Source organism: Pteropus alecto, unplaced genomic scaffold (genome assembly GCF_000325575.1).
Source record: "Pteropus alecto unplaced genomic scaffold, ASM32557v1 scaffold113, whole genome shotgun sequence".
Taxonomy (NCBI): Eukaryota; Metazoa; Chordata; class Mammalia; order Chiroptera; family Pteropodidae; genus Pteropus; species Pteropus alecto.
In genome coordinates, this window is record NW_006433949.1 from 386,887 (window position 1) to 406,904 (window position 20,018).

At 39.5% G+C, this 20,018-nt stretch overlaps 1 protein-coding gene and 1 pseudogene across 1 annotated transcript in view; one reads left to right on the forward strand and one right to left on the reverse strand.

The window, feature by feature from the left end:
* PTPN11 (protein tyrosine phosphatase, non-receptor type 11) overlaps window positions 1-20,018 on the forward strand; it is a 73,871-nt gene that overhangs the window by 256 nt on the left and 53,597 nt on the right. Inside the window, 1 exon segment of the mRNA XM_025044477.1 lies at window positions 16,722-16,844. Within this exon segment, the coding sequence (XP_024900245.1) occupies window positions 16,722-16,844 (123 nt within the window).
* On the reverse strand, window positions 2,841-2,959 carry LOC112477284 (annotated as a pseudogene).

Here is a 20,018-nt window from a genome sequence, read left to right on the forward strand (position 1 = left end):
CGCCCGTCCGGGGTCTCGGGGCAGGCTCCGTCCCAGACTTCTGACCCTCCCGGCTCGGGGGCCCGGCCCCACCGCCCTCCCACCCCTCGGGTCCCCATTCATTTCCTGCCTCCCCGAGTTCCGGCTCCCGCCGCCCAAGGGATGCCGTGCCCGTCAGGACTGGGGCAGGTAGAGCCGCCACAGGAACGGCGGACGCCAGCGGCCCGGCTCGGCGCCGCATTCCTGACCCATTGCCTCATGAGAATTGCCTCATGGTGATTCCGAAATAACCCCGTTCACTTGGGGAGGCTCCTGGGCCCCAGACTCGGGAGGGAAGAGGAGGGAGTTGCTCGGGGCCGGGCCCCCGGTGCCCGTCAGGACTGGGGCAGGTAGAGCCGCCACAGGAACGGCGGACGCCAGCGGCCCGGCTCGGCGCCGCATTCCTGACCCATTGCCTCATGAGAATTGCCTCATGGTGATTCCGAAATAACCCCGTTCACTTGGGGAGGCTCCTGGGCCCCAGACTCGGGAGGGAAGAGGAGGGAGTTGCTCGGGGCCGGGCCCCCGGCGATGGAGCTGCTTGAGGTCACTGCCTCTCGCGCTCGTTCGGGGGCTTCACTCAGGGTCCCTGACCCCTTTCTATGCGTCTTTGCATCTCCTTTCCCCCCACCCCCATTCCTCACGTGCCAGAAATGGAAAAACTGACTGTATCTGCAGCTATTAGAAGTATTTCCTTCCTCTGCAGTCTTCGCTTTGAGAGATGGGAGGGAAGGGAGCTGTATCTTTAGTTATTTAATCCTTTACCACAACCTTAAATGTCAGGTAACGTTCATTATCCCCGTTTTACGGATGTGGAAACTGAGGCTCAGAAGTAGCAAGCTGATAAATGACAGCATTTGAACCTGAGTCAGAAGGCGGATGAGTGAATTAATGAGATGCTTTGAAAGTTCAGGGCAATGATACTAATAGCTGACATTTGTTAAGCTGTTACTGTAAGCCTGACACATTTAATCTTCATTATAACCTTACTATTATCCCCTTTCTAAAGATGAGTAAACTGAGTTTCAGTAGTTAGGCAACTTGTCTAAGGTCACTCAATCAATAAGTGGTGGAGCCAGAATCCCCAGTTAATCACTATGTTGCTATTATTATTTTATAATTATTGCTAATCATTTTTAAGCCTTAATTTTGTTGTTAAACAGTAGTGTGACCTGTTGTTTTCAGGTGGTGGTCTTGCTTTTTCATATCGTCATTCTTTATATACCATTCACATATAAGATTCATCGTTTAGTCTTTGATTGTCCTGTTATGGGCACTGTCTCAGACATTTGAAAAGCTGTTTAAGCTGTTAGCATTATTTGAATGAGAGACTTTTCAAAATATTAGAATGTCTTCTCAAAATACACCTGCACATTATTCATTCATGGACCTGGAAGGAAAAGATTGAGAAAAAAGAAAACTGGAAACTTAGCAAGTGAGTGATTTGGACAGGTCGGTTGACGAGTGCATACACATCTGGGTAATATATAACTGCATTTCAACAGAAGTGTATAGCCTCAAATGTTGTAATTCTTTAGGGAGCTTTTAAATAAAACAGTTGTCTATTCTTTAATCTGTCAGATAGTCATTGAGACTTTTGTTCCTGTGTCTGCCCTTCCAGACAAGTGAGGATCTGCTTCTTTAGGAGACAAAAGACTGGGGGTTGGGGGTGGGGAAGGGCAGGGTAGTAATAGACCCTACATTGTCCAGCTTGTTAGCCTAGAAGCAGGAAAGTGTGGGTATAGCCAACCAGCAAGTGGTAAAGATGACAGTTTCACATGGACTAATTCTTCCTTTCTTCCAGCCCTCCCTGACTCACCTATTATAAAAAAGAAATGTGTGCCACCAAAAAAGTCAAATTACGAACATAATACGTATAATTGGGAATAATTATTATTTTTCATATTGTAGGTCTGTTTTATTATTTTAAACTAGCTTTACTGAGGTATAAATGACATGCAATAAATTCCATATATTTCAGTTTACAATTTGATAAGTTTTGACATATGTGTACACCTATGAAACCATCACTACAGTCAAGATAAGGAACATATCATCTCTATCACTGCTTGAGATGGTTCCTCGTATCCTTTTCAGTCCGTTCCTTGACAGTCAACCACTATTCTGCTTTGTGTCCCTATACATTAATTTGCATTTACTAGCCTTTTCTGTAAATGGAATTTTATGTCTGGCTTCTTATGCTCAGCATAATTATGTTGAGATTTATCCACGTTGTAGTATATGTTAAATAGTTCGCTACTTTTTATTGCTTAGTAATACTCTATTGTGTGGACATACTGCCAGTTGTTTATCCATCCACCTGTTGATGGACATTTGGGTTGTTTCTAGAGTTTGGCTATCGCTAATAAAAGCTGCTCTGAACATTGATCTACAAGTGTTTATATGGACATATGCTTTCATTTCTCTTCTGTAAATATCTATCAGTGGTATGGCTGGATCATACAGTAGATGCATATTTAACTTTTTCAGAAATTGCCAAACTGGTTTTCAAAGTAGTTACACCATTTACATCTCCACCAGCAGGGTATGAGAGTTACAGTTCTTCCACATACTCATCAACAGTGGGTATGGTCAGTTTTTAAATTTTAGCTATTTTAGAGAATGTGTCCTTGTATCTCATTGTAGTTTTAGTTTGTATTTTTCCTGGTGAGTAATGTTAATCATCTTTTCATTTGCCTGTTTACCATCTATCTTTACTGACTTGTTTATCTTATCAGATATTTTCCCTCTTTTTTATTTGTTTGTTTTCTTATTGAGATTTGAGAGTTCTTTATTTTATATTTATTTATTTATTTATTTTACGCCTACAGCACCTGGTCTTCCTAGGTGGTCTCCTATCCACGTACTAACCAGGCCCGACCCTGCTTAGCTTCTGAGATCAGATGGGATCGGGCTTGTTCAGGGTAGCATGGCCGTAGACAAGAGTTCTTTATTCTAGATACAAGTCCTTTATCGGAATTACAAATATTTTCTTAGTCTGTGGCTTGTCTTTTCATTTTTTTAAGATTGTAATTGAAGAACAGGTTTTCATTTGGGTGAAGTCCAGTCTATCAGTTTTTAAAAAATGGGTAATGCTTCTGGTGTCCTTTCTAAGAAATCTTCGCTTAACCCAAGGTCTCAAATGTTTTCTCCAAGTTTTATAGTTTGGGTTTCTGATCCACTTTGAGTTATTTTTTTTTATATGGTATGAGGTGCGACGCGTATTCTTTTTTTGGCATATGGATATCCAGTTGTTTCAGCAAGATTTGTTAAAAAAAAAAAAAATTCCGTCTTTATTGAACTTGCACCTCTGTTGAAAATCAGTTGTCCATTTATATGTGGGTCTATTTCTGGACTCTGCTGTTCCATTGATTTGTTTGTCTATTCTTATGCCAATACCACATGGTCTTGATTATTGTAGCTTTATAATAAGTCTTGAAATCAGAGAGTGTTAGTCTTCCAACTTCGTTCTTCTTTTTCAAATTATTTTAAAACTCAGTATTAATTCATTCAACAAGTAGTTATTGAACCAGGCAGAATAAAGCAGTAAGATGGACAAAGATTGCTATTCTTTCAGCTGAGAGAGAGTAGGCAAACACATGAATAAATAAAATAGAAATGGGGACAATGTGGTTAGTTTCGATAAGGGATTTAAGAAAAGTCTCTCTGAAGAGGTGGTCATATGAGCTGACTCCGGAATGACAAGTAGTAGTCTGAGTTTTGTTTTGCTTAATTATCAAAATTATTTTTGATAAATCTAGATCATGTGCTTATGATCTAGATTTTGTATGCATTCAGCAGTTAAAATGTCAATGTTTTCAGTGTACTGATACCTCTCAACATCATAGATCATAAGTAGGGAGAGGAAGGCATTGAGTAGTTAAATGATATTTCCCTGGGTAATTTAGTGGTAGTAGTGCTGAATTTAGATGTTGAGATTGCTTATCTGCCCTACTCTGCCTCGTTCAGCTGACAAAAATTGCTGTATTTTCCGTCTTCCTTCAGCATATGGCACATCCTTTACATTTGCTTTTGTTCCTCTGAAAGATAACGTACGACGACTTGAGCTGAGAGGAGCAGAAAATTTAGCTTGTTCTGAGACTCTTGGCTTTTGCTTTATCTATAAGCAGGTCAAGTACATTTTGTCCCAGGCTCTCCCTGGTGGTCATGTTTGTTTATCTCTCGTAAGTAAATAAACTTGCCTGGCTGAAAAATAACAGTTCTGTGTCTTTCCACTTGAAACTAGGATGTCTTAATTAATGTCGCATCCCAATCGCTGTAAGCTCAGGTTTTTGGACAGAGTAGCTCAAGTGCAGGGGTCACTGCTAAGATTACTTACCCTTCTCGCACATGCTCAGTGTGGAGACTGTTAGTCACACAAGATCCTGGAAAAGCAGAGCCAACTGGTGTTTGTATTTGTTACTCTACAGAACAATAGAGGACACTGTGCTTAAGCAAAAAAAAGCAGACACCACTTGCTATTCAATGCTGACCTTTTTAAGGAAAGGAAAGGCAAATAAGAAAAGGAAAGGCTGATAGAAAAAAAAAAGTTGATTCATTTGCAAGATGGTGTTGGAGGAGAGCTCCGCCACTGACAGACAAGTGGGTCCTAGAGCAAATTAAGCCCAAAACATCCCGGGAGGCAAAAATGACAAAACTGAAGCTGTCCCACTTCCGGTACATCATGAGAAGGCAGGGCCCTTTGGGAAAGACAATAATGCTGGGAAAAATAGAAGGCAGCAGGAAAGGAGGAAGGCTAAACATGAGATGGATTGACTTCATCAAAGAAGGCATAGGCAGGAGTCTCTTGGAGCTGAGCAGGGCTATTGAGGACAAGACATTGTGGACGTCACTCATCACCGGGAGATGGAGCCGACTCAATGGCATGTAATACGCAAAGGCCATTACTGACGTTTGGAAGATTCTGTGAGAGTGGTAGACTGCAACCAAGGGTTTGAGACTCTTGAAATGGATTCAAACACCCTAAAATGCAGCCCAGTTCATTACTGAGTTTTAGAAGGTTGTGTGCATTTAGCAAACTTGTATGTGCTATGGTCCTTGGCAGCATTGAAATTTGAAAGATATGATTCATGTTTGCAGAGAGCATTGAATGTAGAAAGGGAGACAGACTTGTATACCAGCCTCAGATGAGTTCGATTAAGGTAATACAAAACAGAAATTGCAATTTATCAGTATAGAGTATACTGTTTAGAATCCATATGTACTTGTATCTGATATACATGTACATACACACTGTATGTATCTGGCCGTCCATACACACATGCATATATACACACATGCAATACATTTATTTTAAAGATAATGGGCTCTAAATCCAAGTCTTCATCATCTCATCGATCCATTCTAATGTAACATGGATCTATTCATTCAAGAACTGTTTATCGTGGGATTACTAAATGCCAGGCACTGTGCTAGGATCGGGTGTTCCAGGTTTCAGGAAACAGCAAGTGTGCAAGTGTGATGTGGGGGGAGTTCTTGGAGTGCTCGAAGAACAGAAGGGAGCACGTGGAGGAGCTACGGAACTGGGAACGTAGGTGGAGACTAGACCACACCGGGATTTCTCAGGTCCTCAGCATCATGTGGACCGTGGAGAGCAGTTGAGATTGTAGTTTAAACCATAGAAGGATATGATCAGGGGAGTAGCATGAGCTGATCTATTTAAAAATATCCCTCTGGCTTCTGTGAAGGAAGGGTTGTTGGAGGCAGGAGTGGACTCAGGGAGAGCAAACAAGTGAGGGAGAGGCTTTGAACTAGGGTAAAAGCCATTCGTGGAAGGATTTTCGGAGGCACTTTCCTTTGTTGCCCCGTTGTCAGGGCAGAGATGCCGACCAAAGAAACTCCATGAGAAGGCAGCGATTTACAAAGACAGCCATCCACTACCATTAAAAAGCTGCCTTAACCTTTTTCTAGCCTCTGTTACTTAGAATGCTTGTCCCTATCTACTGCCCCTTCTTCATGATTTATGTTTTTCCTATAGAATATTAAAATTTAATTAGAAAAGTGGAAAATTCTTGTAATCTTTAGAACATACCAAACTATAAACTTTGTCCCCAAGGACAAAGATAATGAGTTTTCTGGAGCAGCGGGTAAGAAAGATACATCTCGTATCACTTTATATTTAGGCAAGAAACTGAAATTAGACTTTGGATCCCTAGTCTAAGCTCCCTTCTTAGCATAGCAGCTTTGAAAATAAGTTCCTGAAATTACTTGGCCTGCTCGACTGTTCCCCACATCACTGGGCGGGGGTGGTGGTGGTGGTGGTGCATAGATAAAACAAATATTCAGCATCATTGTAGGTTTTTTTTTTGATTCATCAGCATTTTTTTTTAAAGACTCACTTGCCATAAACACAGTCCTAGCCTCAGAGCTAACTAAGCCTTTGCAGAATCTGCATTCTGTAATGTGGGAATTCAACTTCTGGTGTGATTTCCTGGCAAATAGGCTGTAAACTCTCTCGCAGGCGGGCATTCCGTCTTTCATTTCTTCAAGTTTCCTCGGCATAGGGCTCAATTGTTTTATACATTTATTTTGTTTTAGACATTGATTTGAGGCTCTTTTTCACAAGTGTTAGGGTCTGTGTGTGTGCACGCGCGCGTGTGTGTGCATTCAACTTTTTCTGTGAAATGGGTGGTACCCACCTGGGCCATGTTATGACCTGACATCCTTGATAAATAATAGACAATGCTCCGAGGATGACTGGTGAGAATGGTTTGTCAGGGGCTGGCAGGTTTGCAGATGTTAAGAACGAGCACAAGGAGTAGGCTTTTCCTCTTCTCCATCTTCTCCTTGTGACTTTTTTCTCCACGCCCCTCCTTTTGGTGTTTTATTCTACCTGGTTTTTCTTCACTTCCCTCAAATTCATTCATTCAGCAGACATTCATCAAGTGCCTACTGTATACATGGGGAGGACTGGAAACTTTTTCAGTTTTTTTCCCATCTTGTCCGGAATCACTGTCTTAATCACCTTGTTGATACAACTCAAATGGAGTCATGCTAATTTGCCTTTCCCCCTCCTTTCAGGTAATATAGGTGCATTTACATAACTTTATTGTAGACTAACTTCTGTTTGCATTCACAGTCGGTGGCAGATGGGGGTGAGTCTTAGAGATGTGAAGCCTCAGTATCCAGTATTACAACTGTTTGTAACCCTTGAGACCAGCCTTGCAATACAGTATCGATTCTGTTAATTCCTCTGATCTTCACCCTCACTGACATCTCGAGGGTTGGATGAGCTCTAACTGTACCTTATTAGTGACAAGCATACTGCGAATCACAGAATTGTTGGTGGTGGGACACAAGTATTAAATATACAATTGGAAAATAATTTTTGGTAGTTACAGATGCTTTTTGAAGAAAATAGCGAAGGAAGGAGAGTTTACAATCTATCAAAGTTCAAATAGATGGGTTATGGAATAAAACTTTTAATTTCTAATTATGTGCTCTTTGAAATAATGTAGGGACAGCCCCTGAGCCATGACGTTGTTTATGAAAAGGCGGTGTAACATAAATGATACCATTTCAAAATGGCTTATGTGAAACTTGCATAATTATGGAGAAGAATCTTTTCTGCATATCACCCACCAGTAATAATAACAATGATAACTAATGTTTATTAAGCCCTCCTTTACTCTGTGTAGCACTTTGTGCTAAGTGCTGGTTACTGAGTTTCCCCTGTAAACATCACTCACTTCTGTTCACTCTTAATAACATGATAGGTATAATTATAAGTTGTAAATGAAATAATATAATTTGTTTAATAAAGGGGTAAAGAGACCACCACCTGCCTTATCTCCTGTTGCCTATCTACCCGATGGGTGTCAGTGTGGTTATCTAGCCTCACCTTCAGCAATTATTTCTAGTACTCAGTCCATTCTTCCCTGGTTCGTGGTACTGAGGAGGACATGTTTCCCTATCTGTGTGCTGTTCAGTAATTTTAACAAGAATTTCCAAAGCGAATGTCTAGGGTCCTTGTGCATAAGCCACAGACTTGTCCCAGAACCTCTCCATGCATTTGGAAACACCAAATTTTGATATTTTAGCTAAGAAGAGAGCCTTTGCCAGCTGATATCTGTGCTTCTTCCTGACTATGCAGGAGTCATCTTTACAGCCTCTTCTGAGACCCCCCCGGGATCACATGGGGAACCATGTGCCTGTGGGAGAGGGCAGTGGTGGGAGCTCACCCCAAGGCTGCTCTCTTCCTTCCCTCCCAGCCACAAATATTTATTAAGGAATAATAAATATTTATTATTTATTATTAAAGAGATCACCACTTGTCTTAAAAGTATATCTATAAAAGTGTTAGCCCCCTTGCTAGGGGCTGGTGGCACGCATTGGAGAAGAAACAGATAGCTTCACAGAACTTCTAGTCTAGCCTTTGACCTGACAATTAGAAGTGTGTGATTAGAACCCCTGTTGGTATCACCCACTGAGAAGGTAGGATTGGGGGTGGGGTCTGAATGTGGAGAAAAACACGTACAAAGGCCACGTGTGGCACATTTGAGGAAAACAGAGAGGTTGCCAGAACAGAAGAGTTAAGTAAGGGCCATGCCTTGCAGGATCTTGTTAACATCTGTGATTTTATTGTATTTTATTCTGACCGAAAACTAAATTTCTAGTCCCCAAGGTGAAACTCTACAGGCTGGTTCTGTGCTAAGCATTAATTTATTTCTGTCTCACAACAATACTATGAGTTAAGTTTTTCTAAGCATGGCAAGACACCCAGAAGCCGTAAAGGAAAAATCTGATAAATTTAATCATGCTCAGATGAATTTCTGTGGAGGGAAAAATACCGCAGAGTAAAAAGATAAAAAAACAAAAAAAAACCCCCTAAGATAAATATCTGTCACACCTATAATAAAGGATCATTTTCTGGTTATATCAAGAGCTCCTATAAACCAGTAAGAAAAAAACATCCAGTAGAAAATGAGCAGTGACAAATTGGCAACTCACAGAAAAGGGGGGAAAAAAGTGCTTTGAAAACATGAAAAACTGCTTAGTCTCAAATAGAAATGCAAACTAGAATGGTACCGTTTTCCGTGAAACAGATAGACAAAGATGAAGAAGTTTGTTAATAGATGTAGTATTGGCAAAAGTGAGAGAAACCAGGGACTTTCACACTCAATTAGTGGAAGTTGAAACTGGTACCTTCTTTTGAGCGCAGTCTGGCAAATTTATCAAAGTGAAAAAACTCGACAAAGCAATTTTCTTTCTAAAAATTTATAGATATACTTTTAAAAGTGTGTAAAGATGATTTTAAAGGATATGTTCTGCATTGTTTTATCAACAAAACTGTAGAAATAGTATCGATGTCCTAGAATAGGGATTAAATTATGGATGGCATATTCATACAATGGAATATTGTGTAGCTATTAAAGAGTGTATTGATATAGAAAGATCTTCAAGTTGTAGTAAGTGAAAAAATCAGGGTGTCGATCAGGAAGATTCTGTGTGGGTGTGTATTTCACACAGGTGGGCATGGAGGCAGTAGTGTGTTTATATCCATGTACATGTAGGTATGTATGTATAGTTGTATGCATGAGACATTTCTTAAAGATTAAGAAACTGCTAACTATAGTTACTTCTGAAGAGTGCTGCTGAGATTCTAAGAGAAGCTTGGGCTTTGTTTTGTTTGTTTTGAGTTTCATACCTATCTGTGCTATTATAATAAATGAATTAAAAAGCTTTTAGAAAGTTAAGATTTTTCTTCTCAACAAGATCCAAAAGGATATTGATTCTATAAAAAATTAGAGAAGCCCAAAGTAGCTGGCTGAGATAAGGAAAGATTAGGTGGGAATGAAAATCAGGATGACCAAATAAAAGATCTTGAGGGAAGGAGAAAATATTGCACTTGAGACTGCCATCTTGGTGCTGAGGTGGTGTACAAATCTGAGAAATTCTTTTAGGAAGAGAGGACGGTGGGGCCAGTCGGAGCAGATCAGCAGATAGATCATGGGGCCCAGGCTGGATGACCCGTATTTAATGATGAAGCAACTGCTGGGCCTGCAGTGTTTCACTTAATGAAGACTAATAATGGAATAAGAAGGGAGAGAGCTACAACACTTCACACTCTGTAGAGGGGAGATAAAAATTATTCTCCTTTTATTCATTTCATTATTTTCTCATTTAGAAAAAACAATGCAGCTCGCTGCCAGTGTTTGTTTAACGTCACGTGTAGGAATGCTACGTTTTCTAGGATTTGACATTTTCAGCGATTGAACTACTAAAAACAGAATGCTATAAATAGAATGATGTCATTTGTTTCCAAAGACTGTGGATATACTAGAGTGATGCGAAAATATTAATAAAAGTGAGATATTTCATGGCAGACTTTGGGGGCTAGGTTAGGATTGTAATCCGTGAGTTATTTTGGGGTAAACAGGAAAAGGGTTACTCCGGTAATTGTAGGTTCGGGTATTTTTGAAATACCACAATATAACCCTCATTCTAATTTTAGAATAATTAGAATCTTATTAGAATTAGAAACAGGGTGTAGTTTTTGCTTTATAAAGTTGATTGCTGCGCTGTTTGATAAATAATTGTAGTGTTGTATCTTCGTTATGGATTGTTGATTTCTGTTAATAGGTAACAAACTCGCATTTTTTATGACAGGTTTGGTGTCAACTCTGTCATAACGTTTTATAATTATATATATTGTGTTTCTTTGCATTGTGTATTACAAGATGTATATTCTTTTTTTCTAAGATGTTTATTTACTCTTGAAAAAAGTTTTTTGTGTGTTATGTAGGAAGGCTTGTATTTTTGTTCTAGCGGTCACATTTGTACTTACATCTTTTGAATATCCCTAGTTTTCTGTTTTATCTAATTTTTATTATCTAGCTTATCGGATTTTTCATTATCTTTTAATACCCATCTATTAGCTATTGCCTATACAGTGAATTTTTCTTTCATTTTTCCTTTCCGTTTACCATTTTCTAGTTGCAGTATTTTACTGACAATATATAACTGTGTACGTTAGTTAGGATTTCTACCCGTTTCCATCTTTATTTTACTCTTACGTGTACATTTTTATGTTCTTAAATGCTCACCATCAGTTATTTTGTGGATGTTGCTTAGTTACCACTTGGTTAGATAAAGCTTATCCTCTAGTAGATTCGTCAAGGAAGACTGACAAGTACAGCATTCTCTTAATTCTTGTAGGTTGAAACCTGTTTTTCTATATCTTTGATAGTCGAAAGATAACTTGGCTGGATATAAAATTTTTGGTTTACACTTTCTTTCATTAAGCTTTTAAAAAATGCTGGTCTCTTCGTCCACTTGCTTTGTATATTTGCTTTGAAAAGTCTGATGCTAGCCTAATTTGCTTTCTGTAGTAAGTTATTTAATTGTTTTTCCCAGAGGCCTTGAGGATTTTTCCTTCTTTCTCTTGAACTCTAATAGTTTCATTAGATTATGTGTCAAGATGCTTCTTTTGGGTTAATTTTCCCAGGTAATATGTAGATTCACATCAGAGCTGGGATTTGAACCAAGGTGAGTTGGCTTCAGAGTCCGTGTTCCTACCCATAAGGCTTTGCCACCACATGCCACACACGTCACATATGCCACACACGATTCCTAGCCTTTTCACCCATAAACTTAATTTTCTGAAAAAATTTGTTTCCAAAACTGTATTATATAACAGTTTGCCCCTTTTTTTTTTCTTGGTAGAAAACGACATGTGTGCCACTCAGCTTCAGACTACCACACCAAGTAACGTAATTGTTATGCAGTCAAAAGCAAAAGAGATTTGACATTTTCATTAGTTCATGTAGGTAGACAAATTGAAGGTTAAAGTAAGATTTCCATTATACTTATTGAAAAGTTATAAATAACTGGAAGCTCTCTGTTAATTACTTTTTGATTCCCTAGGGCTGTGGGGACTTGGGCGGGAACCACAGATCAAAGAAGCTGTGGACAAGATTTTAAAAAATATTGGGTAGTTTAAGTAATCATACTGAATGCAAAAGTGTTGGATGCTGGAATGATAGATATCATATAAATGGAGGTTGAGTTTTCCCCCGGGTAAAATTCTGTCTTGATCTTCTGACAAGCTCTCGGAATGAAAAGCAAATTAATATTTTTTTCCTTTTGATCTCAGCCTTGTGATTTTTCTCTAGGACATTCAGAGCGATATTTAGATCCTCCCCCAAACTCTAATAAGATGCTATATGAAAAATTAAAAGTGAGATAAATTTCAGTTAATATAAACAATGGGAACGTCAATCGACTACACCTAGATTCTTGCTTTTCTTTTTTTTTCTGATTTCTTGTGAGAACAATCTTATGTTATGATCGTCAGTAACAACATCTGAAGTTTAGTGCTTAGTAGGTACGAGGCACTCGGATGACTGAGCATCTCAGCTTTCATGTGTACAAAATCCAGCACTTGATTCTACATCTCCAGCTTGGTCCTTCCAACCTTCTAATTGGCTAGGCCCAAAACTTAAGAGTCATAATTTTTTTTCCTTTCTTTCTTATCCCAGATGTAAACCATTAGGAAATCCCATTGGCTACCCTTAAAATATTCCTAGTTGGACTATTTATCATTACTACTGCTGCCACCTTGGTCCTTGCCACCATCATTTCTTGCTTGGATTATCACAGTAGCTTTCTTAACTGACTTGTGTGCTCTCCTTGCACGGTAGATTGAAAGATGATTTAAAAATTTAAGTCAGATCATGTTACTCTTCTGCCTAAAACCCTCCAGTCCTTTCCCATTTCACAAAAAAATAAAGGCTGAATTTTTTACAGTGACCTGCATCATCTGGCTCTTCATTACTCACTGGCCTCATGCCCTGTCCTTCTGTCCTTTGCTCGTTCTGCTCCTACCGCTCTGGCCTCTTGCATGCTTGAGCATGTCAAATATGTTCCACCCCTGCGCCCTTGATCTTGTTCCTCCCCTCGCCTGGTATGCTCTTCCGTATGTCTGCATGTTGCTGCCTCACTACTTCTAAGGCTGATCAAGTGTTACTTTACTGCTGAGGTCCTTCCCAGCCATTCTATATAAATGACATCCACCTCACTCTCTGTTTCCCTCTCGCTGCTTTATTCCTCTTTGTAGCATTTATCACCATCTGACATTTTATTTATTTTTAGAATATTCTTTATTGTATTTCTCCTCCATTAAAAGACAGCTCCTTGAGGACAGAGATGTTATTCTATTAACTGTTGTGTTTTAGTGCCTGGATGCCTTCCCTGGGATAGGTACTCAGTAAGTGTTTGTTGCATGAATGAATTTAATAAGCCGTCTCTTTCATTATCCCAGTTCATTCTTTTTTTTTTTTAAAGCTTTAATGAGATAAAATTCACATACCATACAGTTCAACCATTTAAAGTATACAGTTCAGTGGTTTTTAGTATATTCACATATTGCAATGATCACTGCAATTGTAGGATGTTTTCTTCACTTCAAAAGAAACGCTGTGCCTGTTGGTTATTCCCCCCTCTTTAAGCAAGCACTAATCTACTTTCTGTCTCTATGGACTTGCTTATTCTGGACATTTTACATCAGTGGAATCATATGACATGAGGCCTCTTGCGTCTAGCTTCTTTTATTCAGCATGTTTTCGAGGTTCATCCAAATTGTAGCATTTATCAGCACTTCATTTTTTTTAATGGCCGAATAATGTTCTCTTCTATGGATTCTCATTTTACTCTTAAAATGAACTATCATTTCCATTTTGCCGATGAGGAAATCTGAGGTGGGAAGAACTCACCCAGGTCACAGAGCTAGTAAGTGGTAGAGCTCAGCTGTGCACCCAGGCCTGTGTGACCACAGCCCTAATCACAACACTGCAGGGGACTGGCCATGGCCTTAATGCACGACTTGTGACAGCTGTTCACCTCTGTGCTGTCTTTCTCCTTCACTGTCGTAAAACACTTTAAGTGGGCCAATATTTGTCGAGCAGTTTCTTAAAAGTTCATTTGATTGTCCGTACCAGGATTTCACCTTTAATATTGACTTATGTTCCTGGGTGCATTGAATTAGCCCATAAAGGTCCGGGATAATTTGACTTTAGAAATTGCTCTTCCTACTACAAGACTGAGTGTCTTGGAGTTCACGAAGGAAATCTTGCTGGAAACTAGAGAAGAACTTTTTGAAGCGGATGTCATCCACGGTGGACTTTGTTATTTGCGTGTTTTCTAAAACGTTTTTTATTTTGAGATAATTTCAAATTTACACAAGTGTTGCAAGAATGGTACAAAGAACTTCTGTTTACTTTTCATCCAGATTTACCAGTTAATGGCGTACCACGTATGCCTTCCCCCATGTATGTGCACACACTCACACATACACATATCTGTGTATAATTTTATTCTGAACTATTTGAAAGTAAGTTGCAGACATAATGCCCGATTACTCCAAAATACTTCCACGTGTATTTCCTAAAAATCAGGGCGCACACACATAATCACAGTACACTCATCACAGTCAGGGAAATTTACATGTTAACAGCACCATTATCAAATTCCTATCCCCCTTTCAAATTGTTTCTGTAACGTCATTTATAGCAAAAGACCAAACGAACAACAGAAACCTTCCCTTCCCTTTGTCTCCTTTCTCTCTGGTTCATGACACAGTCCAGAAAGAATCATGCATTGTATTCCTTGCGTCTTGTTCTTGGCCGGTAATCTGGATAATTCTTTGACCCAACACGCCTCCCTTCTTTCATGGTTTTGACATTTTTAAAGAGTACCTGCCAGTGCGTAGAATGTCACTCACTCAGAGTTTGCCGGGGGCTGCTCATAATTAGTTAGGTAATGCATTGTTGGCAGGAACATCACAGAAATGCCACTGTTCTTCTTGGTGCGTGATGTCAGGTGGCACGTGATGTCAGTTTAACCCATAACTGGTGATGTTAACTTTTACCAGTTGGTTAAGATAGTATTTGTCAAATTCTCCACTGTGAAGTTGATTAGTATTTTTTACTTGTTAATTAACAAGTAATTAATAAGCATTTTGTGGAGAGGTTCTTTGATCTGTAGTCAATATCCTGTCCCTCTTGAAATGTCCACCCACTAGGTCTAGCCTCCATCGATGAGTCTTGCCTGAACTATTAATGTGATGGTTGCCAAATGGTAATTTTCTATTATTCCTTTTATATTTATTATATGTGATTCTTTGTGATTCTACTGCAGAGGGCTTTCCATTTCTGTCCATGTACTTTTTTTTTTTTTTAAATTGTGGTTAAATATACATAACAAAATCATTTTAACTATTTTTAAGTGTGCAGTTCTGTGACATTAAGTACATTCACATTGTTGGGCAACCATCACCACCATCCATCTCAAGAACGTTCTCATCTTCCCAACTGAAACTCTTGTACTCATTAAACAATAACTCTCCATTCCCTCCCTACCCCATCCCCTGGCAACCACCGTTCCATTTTCTGCCCCTACAAATTTGACAACTCTAGGTCCGTCATATAAGTAGAATCATATAGTATTTGCCCTTTTGTGACTGATATATTTCACTTAACATAATGTCTTTAAGGTCCGTCCATGTTGTAGCATGTGACAGGATTTTCTTCCTTTTTAAGACAATATTCCATTGATGTATATAATCATATTTTGTTTATTTGTTCATCTGTTGATGGACATGGGTTGTTTTTTACCTTTTTGCTATTATGGATAATGCTGCTAAGAACATGGATGTACAAATATCTGCTTGAGTGCCTGCTTTAGGTTCTTTTGGGTATATACCCAGAAGTAGAATTTCTGGCTCATATGGTGATTCTATGCTTAATTTTTTGAAGAACCTTGGTTTTTTTAAATTAATATGTGTGTGGATTCTTGGTTTATTGTTTTACTCATGGGTTATAATCTGTTAATATATTGCTTATTTTGAGGTACAAATTGTCTCTAGTTTGGCCAGTGGGAGGCCCTTCGAGCTGGCACCTGAATCCTGTTGTCATGTCCTCATTGGGGCTCTTTCATACTGTGGGACAGTCAGATGTTTCAAGCTCACCTACGTTTACAGCCCCAATCCTGGAATCAGCTATTTATCCAAGGAACCCATTTCTTTTATTGGAGAACTATATTTAGAAACCAAGATAAGGGTGCTAGGTATGCTGATTGCCACTGGCGTGTCACTGCATCCAGTCTCTTTCAGAAGAGAGCTAGGAAACTATGTATATAGAAACTCGCATCTATATTTCTGTGTCTATATATCTCTCTCCATATATATATTGAAAACGAGGGTTTGCATCGATATCTCCAATCCCAATCTAACCCCGCCTTCTTCCTTTCCCTATTTGTATCTCCTTCCCAACAGTGAGAAACTCGGCTCCCATCATCCTCAGTATGTTTGCTTATTTATTAAGTAGCTTATTTATTTACTCCTGTATGTGTTCAGTCCCCCTCCATGTGCTCAATCTCCTTACCATGTGGACTGTCTTTTTGAGCTCGGTCCGCCAAATGACTGGCTTCATGCGCATACCCCCAGCCCCGGTCCCACCGACCCTGCCCCTGCCCCATCAACTGTGCTGGTGTGAAACCAGGCCCCCATTGAGGGGAAGGCGAGGAGGGGCTGGTGACCATGAAGAAGAGGGGAAAGGGGCAGAGAAGGTCTTGATTTGTGTTTTGTTAGCTGCTCTTCTCGTAAGCATTTCATCCGTGATGGTATGCAAAGTAGTACTGACAGAATCCTTTGTTTTTCATTACTCTTTTCCTCTCTCTCTCTCAAGATGGTTTCACCCAAATATCACTGGCGTGGAGGCCGAAAACCTACTGTTGACAAGAGGAGTTGATGGCAGTTTTTTGGCAAGGCCCAGTAAAAGTAACCCTGGAGACTTCACACTTTCCGTTAGGTAAGTTGGACGGAACAGAGAGACTCCTCAGAGTGTTTTCCAGGCAGGTCATGTCGGAACCACACTTGGACACCTCGCCACCCTCTTTCACAGTTCGAGGGCCTGCCTGCTGCCCGGCGGGGGGCGCCTGGCCCACAGATCAGACCTGATGCAAGCTGCTGTGGGGCTCCGGGTGGGCCCCCTGAGAGCGAGAGGCTGGGGAATTCAGCAGAAGGAGTGTGATGATGGCTATTTCTTCTCCTCTGAGAGGCCGCTGAGGATGAGTCGGAATGGAGTATGACCAGTTCCTAAGCCAGGGTCATTCCACTCATCCTGGTCCCACTCCTCCCGAACCCGGTTCCCTGCATTTTCCCTTTCCTTCCGTTGATGTCTCAGTTGGAAAAAGGCTCGCAGAGTTTCTTTAGATCACTTGTCTTTTTCAAGAAATAAAACATCACTGAGGAAGTTGTGGTCCCGTGTGTTCCCCTGCCCAGTCCCAGAACCCTCCCTCTTTCCCCAGAGAAAACCGTCATCGAGAGGTTGGCATGCGCCCTTCCTGAATGTGTTTTCATACTTGTACTGCATTTGTACCGAGTGTGAACAATATCAGGTTTGTGTGTTTTTAGAATTCACATCCATGGCTTTATAATGTAGGTATTATGTTGTAACTTACAACATTTTTAAATTTCTAAGCTGGTACTTAAAGATGTAATTGTTAATTTTAATGACTGTATAATATTCGAATGGTGTGAAGATACCGGAATTTATCCAGTCCTCTGTTGTTGGACATTGGGTTGTTTTTCATGTGTTTTAAATTTTTTTGAACAGCATGGCCAACATAACATCCTGTTCTTTGTCTCTTTGAGCAAGTATAGGAGAGTTTCTCTCGAATTTGACTTACTTTTTTTTTTCTGCCTACAGCACCCGGAATTCCTAGGTGGTCTCTCATCCAAGAACTAACCACGCCCGACCCTTGACTTACTCTTATATACGCATTCTCCTTACTCTAGCTCGTTCCCGGAGTTAGAACTGAACTGCTCTGTGAACTTGCTTTTATTATTATTTTTTTAAAATAAAGATGTAAGTAAAATGTGTTCTGAAAGATTTATTTAGGATCCCTTTGGGACTTGGGAAGTGCTTTTTTTCGTGCAGATGAGTTTCTTGAGTCTTCTGGATTTTTGCCAGTACAGACTTCAAACCTAAAGTTACGTGACATTTGATCTGTAAGAGTTCAGATGAAGATTATATAATAATAATGATGATGATGATGATAGCAAACATTATTTTAGTTTTCCCAATAACCTATGAATAAGTACCACTGTTAACTTTTATCCAACGTGTAAGCTGAGGCACAGAGGTTAAGTTAGTAAGCTAGTCTTACAGCTGGTAAGCGGCAAAGCCAAGACTACAGAATTGGTGGGTTTTTCCCCTCAACTTTTTTTTTGAGAAATTTCAGACCTGTGGAAAAGTTGAAAGATGAATAAACACCTGCATTCTGTTTACTTCTTAACATTTTACCCTATTCGCTCTTCCTGTTTATGAGTGTGCATTTGTGTGTATTATATGCTTTTGAAAATAAGTTGCACCTTTTGAAAATAAGTTGCAGATAGCAAGATGTTTATTTTTACCTCTAAATACTTCAGTGCGCATGTCCTATGAACAAGGACATTCTCCTGTAGAACAGCAGTATCATCGATAGAAAAAAAATTAAACATCGATTCAATAATATTATCTAATGTATCGTCCATATTTAAATCTCCCTCATTATTTCCTTAATGGCTTTTGAAGCTGTCCCATTATTTCGCATCAGGAAGCACATGGTATCTGCTTGCCTCATCTTTTGGTGTTTATGCTCTTGGAGTGTCGTTGCTTCTGGGCCCTTAACGGTAGACAGAGTTGGGAAATAAATATGTATATATTTAAAACCAAGTGTTCTTACTCATAATTTCAGTTCAACCCAGCTTCCTCACCTTATCCCGTTCCGTATTTGTGTTTCTCTTCTCCTGTGGGGAGAAGCCTGTTTTACAGCAGCATCAGCGTATAGGGCCTCCTTTGCCCAACCTCGTAATACAAAAATAAGTCCACAACGACTGTACCACCCTCATTTACAATTACAAACCCATTAAGTAAAGTTCATGATTTCTTTGGAGTCCCTTTGTTCTCAGAACATAGCCCACTAAGGGTGTACGGTCAGCACCATGTGCAAAAGTTACAGGAATTCATTCTTCGTGAAGTTACGAACTTAATACAAAGTTAGATTCATTTCTTTCATTCTGTAGTCAGTGTTTTGTTATGTATTCAGGTTTTTTTTGTTTTGTTTTGTTTTTTATCTTTATCGGCTTGTGTTTATTTTTTGAATGAGTGGAATGTTTTCAAGATTTAAAAGTCAAATATGTTAAAAGGTCTGTTCTGAGAAATCTCATTCTTATCCCTTACCGCTTGCACCCTATTTCCGTCTATCCCTGTAGGTAACCATTCTGATTAATTTCTGGTTTATTCTTCCGTGTTTCTTTTTACACATGAAGTAGAACACTAAATTTATTTATTTGTAGTTTACTTTTTTCGTCTACAAACATCTTTTAGTGCTCTTTCTCATTGTTTTAAGCAACCGTATAGCATATAACTTTATACAGTTTTCTACAAATATTGGGGATTTCTTTCCAGTATTTCACGATGATATATAATGCCACAATGAATATAATAAACTTTTGCATGTGTTTTTGTGCTTTTGGAAATGCATCTTCAGGGTGAATTCCTGGGACGGAGGTGACTGGGCACAGAGTAAAAGTACATGTAGTACAGTTTTCCAAATCCCTCCTGTAGTGACTGTCCTTTGCATTCCCACCAGCCATGGATGAGAGCAACTGGTCTGCCACAGTGTTGCTAGTTGAGTGTTAAGTTTTTCATGATGGGTGAGAAGGGGTATCTCAATGAATTTAAATTTTCATTTTTTTCTGACGGAAGCTGAACATCTTTTCATAAGTTTAAAGGCCACTCGTATATCTTTTTTCGTGAACTGTCTTAGAACCAGTACTTTTAACAACTCTGCAACACTACCAAGTTTCATTTTTATGTTTTCTTTATATATGATATGTGCTGTACGTTATAGATACTGTAGTATATGTATGTGTGCCTCCGTGTCTGTGTGTGCACATGCATATATGATATGTTTATCGTTCTGGTTCTGTGCAGATG